Source organism: Eupeodes corollae, chromosome 2 (genome assembly GCF_945859685.1).
Source record: "Eupeodes corollae chromosome 2, idEupCoro1.1, whole genome shotgun sequence".
Lineage (NCBI taxonomy): Eukaryota > Metazoa > Arthropoda > Insecta > Diptera > Syrphidae > Eupeodes > Eupeodes corollae.
In genome coordinates, this window is record NC_079148.1 from 81,959,079 (window position 1) to 81,966,839 (window position 7,761).

The 7,761-nt window shown below is 35.9% G+C and overlaps 1 protein-coding gene across 1 annotated transcript; it reads right to left on the reverse strand.

Moving 5' to 3' along the window:
* Positions 1–1,338: 1,338 nt before the first annotated feature.
* On the reverse strand, positions 1,339–2,295 carry LOC129945077 (uncharacterized). The gene has a single exon (XM_056054737.1). The coding sequence runs from the start codon at positions 2,293–2,295 to the stop codon at positions 1,339–1,341; it is 957 nt and encodes a 318-aa protein (XP_055910712.1).
* Between the last annotated feature and the right edge of the window lie 5,466 nt (positions 2,296–7,761).

Genomic DNA, 7,761 nt, shown 5'->3' on the forward strand with positions numbered 1-7,761 from the left:
TAACTAGAGACTCGGTACGTGCTTCGCTACGTATAAGGCATAGTAATAAAAAAAAATAGTTAAGTTCATTTAGTCAAAAAAAAAAATATTTTACATTGCTAGCTATTTAAAAGTCCAAATAACCCAACTGATACATTGTTTATATTATATTTATCAGCAAAGAGTAAAAACTAAAAAATAAAAAAGAATTCTGTACTCTTACTATGGTGGGTCTATATGGGTTAGTCTAAAACAGTTGGATAAACAGTAGTTTTAGTTTTTCCATTTCAGTTGGAATCATAGGAATACTCGGTATCAAACACACTTCTCCTTTTGATTTACCAGTTTAGATTGTAGCTTCAATCAAATTTGGCAATAACTTTTTCACTGCCAATCTGGTGCCATTACACAGTTTTGGTGGATTAATGTTTCGCAATAATATAATCAAAGAACCAATTTTCATATTCAAGCAATGCGGTGGTATACCAGCCGGGTCCAATGAATTTAAAAATTCAATTGGATAATTCATTGCCTCATGTTGATTCATAACACTGTCAATTTATTTATGTATATGTCGTGACTACACCTGGCAGTTTCGCTTGAATTTGAAAATGAATGGCATTGATATAAATGTTTTTCGGTGCTAAAATGGTGCGTTCTCTCAACTAATCATAATTTATGTAATTCTGAAGAATATTCGGAAAAACACATTCAATCAACTCATCTATAGATTGCGCAATTGATCAAAATTTTTTCAAAAAAGTGATCAGTCTGTTGGTTTCTAACAGTTGTTTTGATAATTCATGGGCAGTTGCATCATTATGTAGGTGAATACGCATATTAATGTTCAGTATCAATTTTCGTACATATCTCCAACGAACTGATGAGTTCAAACAGGCGTTTATTTTATCAGTAGGAGTTGATCGAGGAATTACAGGCAACGTTTGGCGAAAGTCTTTTGACAGCAATATCAGAGCAGCACCAAAACAGCTGTTGATTACCGCGTGTTTAATGTGATAGTTTTTACACTCCAAATTTAAGTTAAATAAAAAAAGAATTAAACCTTTTTTAACAATGATCTCTTATCTTTATTCTGACTTGCTGCTGACTATTACTGTATTGCCTTTTGTGTTCAACGAAATTCAATTTAAATATGTACTTTTTATTCGTTAAGTTAATGAGAGTAAATTCAGCATAAATTCAAGTGTTTACTTTTAAGTTAAATCTATACAAATATTTAGTACTACTCATGATTCAATTTCAAGTACTTTAAATAAAAAATACATAATTCATTTATTAAAATTATAAATTGGAATGGCATTAACATTCTGCCCACTTTGAAGTATCTGAAGGATATCTTCAATCATCAATTGGGATGGGTGCTAATCGATGAACTGCTCTGCGAATGGTTCCCTTTTTTGTTTGCCCATCAACGACTCGAACCTTCCCATCTGAAGATTCAACCAAATTAGTTACTGTTCCAATGAGCCAGTTTTGAGGATACGAATTATCATCCCCAACTAGAACGAGTGTGTTGACTTTGATGTTTTCTGACGAATTTTGCCATTTGACTCGTTTTTGTAAATCGGCTAGGTACTCTTTCGACCACCGATTCCAAAAATGCTGCTTTATCAACGATAGTCGCCGCCACCGCTTCAACGTAGGCATTTTGTAATCAGTGACCACTGGTTCAAAAACTGCATTCATTGGTCCACCGATCAAGAAATGCCCAGGTGTAAGCACTTGCTCGTCGCTCGGGTCACTGGACATAGCATACATGGGCCTGGAGTTTAGTATAGCTTCTATATCTGCGATAATAGTAGATAGTTCCTCAAAAGTCAGAAAGGCATCGCCAACTGTACGAAGAAGATGATTTTTGGCAGACTTCACGGCTGCCTCACATACACCGCCAAAGTGTGGTGTTCGAGGTATGATGTGATGAAACTTGATATGCTCTGTAGCACACCAATCACTTATCTTCTTTTCCAACTGCTGGTCCAGGAAACTTTGCCTGAATTTCTCTAGCTGATTACGAGCACCAACAAAATTCGTCCCATTGTCGCAGTACAAATCTTGGCACAACCCTCGTCTTGCCACGAACCTCTTCAGCGCTGCAACGAAACCTTCGCTAGATAAGTCGAAGACAACCTCCAAGTGCACAGCTTTTACAACAAAGCAAACGAAGACGGCGACATATGATTTGGTGGTTCTATGACCCCGCAACTTATAAGTGGTTTGAAATGGACCACAAAAATCGACACCAGTCTTCAAAAACGGTCTTGCAGGTTGCACTCTGTCAATAGGTAGATTGCCCATGATTGCGTGCGTCTAATACCCAGAACCTCTGCCGCACAATACCAACTAAAGCTTGGGGACCTGCATGATAGTTTTTGTTATGTAATGATTTAAAAAGGTTTTTTATAAATAGGTTGGATTTAGGGAGAAGGATAGGACATTTAACAGTATAAGGAATGTCCGCATTCAGCAGACGCCCACCCACTCTGAGGAGTTTGAATGAGTCACCATCAAGGAAGGGATTGAGGTTTTTAATGGCACTCGTAGGGCTAATCATAATTCCTTTCTCTAGTTTCTGAATTTCCTCTTGGAAATGTTTTTGTTGAACGTTCCATAAAATTCTTTCCAAAGCATGATTAAGTTCGTCCGCGTCCAAAGGCTTATTAAATCTCAGTTCCTCGTCCTCAAACTCAGTTCCTGATTTTTTCCTTTGAATTTTCTTGCGGATTATAATGATCCAACGCAATATAAGAGTAAATACTCTACAAGTTTTGTCGATGCTTTTAAAACGTACGTAGTTTCTTTCAAAATCCGTGTCAATAATTTTTGAAAGCAATGTCACATGACATTTCCGCATTCCAGGAATATCTTTTGCTAGCATGGAAAAATCTTTTTGTACAGGCCACATATCCTGTGGGAGTTTTAGATACTTCGGACCAGAAAACCATATACTTTCCATCAACTCACTTCCATAAGCTCCTCTAGATATAATATCTGCAGGATTTTGCTTAGTACTCACATATTTCCATTTACCCTGTGGCAAACTAGTTTGAATCTTTGAAATCCTATTGGCTATGAACACTTCCCAACAAGACGGGTGCGCTGAAAGCCAGCATATAACGATTTCTGAATCAGTCCAGAGATGTATATCTTCAACTAGGTGGGCAAAGTTTGGAAGTATCTTGGAAACCACCGAAGACAGCATTTCCGCTGCACATAATTCTAACCTTGGTAAGCTTTGGGTTTTGATTGGAGCGACTCTTGATTTTGCTGTAATTAAGCTGCACGATATCACACCCTTTTCATCAACTGTGCGTAAATACACACAACAGCCATAAGCCCGCAACGATGCATCCGAAAATCCATGAAGTTGAACGTTTTGTGGATGTAAGGCTAGCACATATCTCGGAATTTTGATTGATTGCAACTCCTTTAAACGATTTCGAAAATCTTCCCACTCAGTGAATATTCTAGATTGGACAGATTCATCCCAATCCGTCATTTTTAACCCAAAGACCTTGCAATAAAATTTTACCCTTAACAACGACTGGGTTAATAAGTCCTAATGGGTCAAATAGGGTAGATAGCACAGATAGAATTATCCTTTTGGTGATTTTTGATTTTGAACTAAATTCTGGAACTATATACTGCAACTCATCTGATGATGGATTCCACTTGATTCCTAACGTTTTAATAATATCAGAATCATTTATTCTGAGTGGTTTTTCTCTGTCCATCTCTGGGACAACTTCCAACAATGTTCTTTCATTTGTCCACCATTTTCGAAGTTCGAAACCTGCACCATGCAAAAGAGTCCTAACTTCTTAATAGATGCTAAATATCTCCTCTGGCGAATCTCCACCACTGATCAAATCATCCATATAAAAATCTTCATTCAAAACTTTGGACCCCAATGGAAACTTCAAGGCCCCTTCTTCTGACAAAGTTTTAAGACAGCGTGTAGCCAAATAAGGAGCGGAAGTGGTTCCATAAGTAACAGTATTTAATTGGTATATCTTTATCGATTCTGTACCCTTAGTTCTCCAGAGAATGCATTGGTGTATGCGATCTTTTTGATCCATAATTATCTGGCGATACATTTTTGAAATATCAGCTGTTAAAGCAAATTTATAACAGCGAAAACGTAAGATTATTGAATAAAGGTCGTCCTGCATTATAGGTCCTTTCATCAAGATACCATTTAGGGATTTACCTGATGAAGTCTTAGCACTACCATCGAAAAAAACTCTTAATTTCGTGGTAGAAGAATCCGGCCTAAGTACGTACTGATGAGGGCAAAAGTACTTCATATTTTTTGCCTCATCAAAACTTATTTCTGACATATGTCCAAGACTCTCATACTCCTTTAAGAATTCCTCGTATTGAATACTTATGCTATTATTTTTATCCAGCCTCCTCTCTAATGACAAAAACCTTCTTTTAGCCATTTCAAATGATTGTCCTAAGGATTCAGGATCTTCCTTAAAGGGAAAGCTTACGACAAATCTGCCTTCACTATTCTTTTTAGTTGTTTTTAAAAAGTGTTCTTCACATTTTATCTCTTCAGGCTTTAACAATTTTGAAGCAGTGGGGTAGTTTTCGATTTCCCAAAACTTTTCAACAAATTCATTGAGATTTTCATCTTTTGACTGCCGTTCACTTCCTAGCAAACTGTGGAAGTTTTGGCGTTTGACAAATCATGAGAACCCGAAACGACCCAACCAAAAAGAGTTTTTTGAAGTGTAATCTTCTCTTCCAATTTGATCTGCCCAATAGCTAGCAACTCAAAGAAATGATCTGCACCTATAAGCAAATCTATCTTAGCTGCCTCATTGAAGTTAGGATCCGCTAGCACAATATTTTTAGGTATTTTCCAACAATCTACCGTAAATGATTGACTAGGCTGTAGATGAGTAATATTTTTGATTACCAGCAAGTCTAACTGCGTCTCAAACTCTGAAATCCTTGATTTACAAGTTGAGTTTGTAGTATATCGAACGTTTGTCACCTCATTTCCTATTCCGCTTATCAGTATCTCTGACTTTGATTTTGGCAATCTTAATCTTTGTGACATACTTTCAGTTATAAAGTTCAGTTGAGAAGCCGAATCTAACAATGTGCGAACAGGTTGATATCTACCAAAACTATCTTTTATTAAAACCACAGCCGTGGCTAATATAGTTTGATTGGAGGATCTCCCCAATAAGGAAGCTGAATGAGATGCTCCTTGGCCTGCATTTTCAACACCCTTGTTGACTGTAAACCTATGAAGCAGTTTGTGATGTGGTAACGAACATATAGTGCATTTTGGTTTAGTACAATGTCTTACAGAATGCTCTTTCCCCAAACAGTTGACGCATAGGATTCGTTTTTTAACTTCCAGAAACCTCCTTCCCACTGGTAAGCTGAGAAAATCTGGACATGAGTCCACAAAATGTTCCAAAGACTGACAATATTCACAATTAATACGCTCCGCTGCTAAACTTGTACCTTGAAACTTTCTAAATTGTTTCTTTCCACCTTTTTGTGGACTAGACTGGTCAGATTTTGTATTGAATTTAGCAGCACTAGTTGGTTTTTGTAGCCTGGTTTCCTTGGCTTCTAAGCTTTTGCAACGGCCGGCCGGCGGTCCAAAACCTTACTAAATTCTTCTCACGTTGGGAGCTTTTCGTAATCTATTGCATCCTGCCATTTAGTTTGACTTTCTTCATCAACTCGATCCAAAGCTAAGGAAATCAATATAGAAGTTGCTATATCTTTGTGACTTCCAATAGAAAGCATTGCAGTTAAATGCGTATTAAAACTATCTTCTAAATGGCGCAAAGATGAAGCAGATACTTTGGACATTTTTGGAAACTCTAACAAACTGTTGATATGCTCTTGAAAAATAAGAGTTTTATTATCAAAACGAGTTTTCAATCTGTCAAGGGCTTTTTGATAATTTGTTCCAACAACGTTAAAATCTCTAACAGCATCCAAAGCCGATCCTGAGAGACTTCTAAGTAAGTAGTTAAACTTTTGTAAACTATCGAGGCTGTCATTTTTATGAACAATATTCATAAATAAACCTATGAAATTGGGATAGTCAGAAAATTTTCCAGAAAATGTAGGCAGTTTGATAGGTTCTAGTTTTGAACGGGGGCGAGTCGGTTCAGGAAAATAAGTTGCATTTAAATGCTCAGCAGCAGTGGTATTTCCTCTGAGTTCAGATAAAATTGACATTATGTTTGTTTTTGCGCTAACATAGATGTCTTCTACTTCTTTTCGAAAGGCTTCATTAGCCGCTTCGTCATCAGGATTATTAAACCGTTCAATGGATCTTTGAACATTTAAAATCTGCTTAAAATACGATTCCAATATTCCTAATCGACATTCTAACTCAGGTTCTGACAACGTACGTCCCTTCTGCACAATAATGTTTTTTGTTCGACTCAGGTTTCCTTTCGACTATGACCGCAACGCTTTCAAATCTGATAAAGTTTTTCCTAAACTATTTTCACTTTGCGATGATTCATCTTTGCCCTTAGAATTATTAGTATCTGTCATCGTTACTACTTTTTATAAACTTGGCTTTTTCGATTGAAGAAAATCCAACTATCAACAAATCTGCACTATCTTACAGGAAATCCAGAAAAACAACGAAATATTCTGACCACCTCAACAACAATGTTTATTTGTAGATTTGTCTGCAACAAATTTTCTCCTCAACCTTAGCAGCAACAGCAACTCCAAACACAGCAAATTTAAATTCAAATCGATGCAAAGATAATCTATTCCCATATGATACAACCACCTCTCAACAAATATTGTATCCTTTTTATAAGCCTCAGAGCAACAACAACAACGATTTAGGAAGGCAATTTACTAGCAGCAAAAATAATTTATCTATTTGTTTACCTTAATGTCAATCAAGCTAAACATTTCTAGCAACAATGTAGTTTAAATGTAGCAGCAAGTTCTTTTAAAATGTACGGCCACAATTTTGTTTCCGCAACAACGGATAAAATTGGCAACAAAATTTAATCAGCAACACCGGATAAAATCAACAACAAATTTCTATGTATCAGCAACATAAGAATTATATAATAATAATCAAGCTTACGTGTATCCACTCAATTATGTTGTAAACTATCCTCGATACATTCCACACACGGGCAAAACTCGATCAAAGCTTCTTTTTCATGAATTGAGCCCAATTGAATTTTTGAGTTAAAGATGATTCGTATAGATGTGTATAAAGCTTTTATTTTCATGCGATGACGACCTTTTCAAATGTTGGAAGTCATGTCATCCAAGAAACTGATGATAAAAAAGCTATTATATGTATACGCTGACAATGACTTTTTTTTTTGTTGGATTCAATGCTCTGCAATTGAGTTAAAAATTAAATTAAGTAAGAGATTACCATGTTCGTTTCGATGTTAGCTCTGTAGGGCAAATTTTCGTTCTGTGGTCTTCCTCAGAATTAAATTTTTTTATGAGAATTTGATGATTTTTTAGTATAGGTTTTAGTTTTATTTTAACTATAGTTTAGGTTGATAACTTTTTATTTTTTATGATGGGAATACAAGATAGTTCCTGGTTTCGGCACCAATGTTTAATGTGATAGTTTTCACACTCCAAATTTAAGTTAAATAAAAAAAGAATTAAACCTTTTTTAACAATGATCTCTTATCTTTATTATGACTTGCTGCTGACTATTACTGTATTGCCTTTTGTGTTCAACGAAATTCAATTTAAATATGTACTTTTTATTCGTTAAGTTAA

What these genes read in the sequence shown, in the direction of transcription:
- LOC129945077 (XM_056054737.1), bottom strand. Translation starts at nt 2,295, where the DNA reads ATGGGCAATCTACCTATTGACAGAGTGCAACCTGCAAGACCGTTTTTG.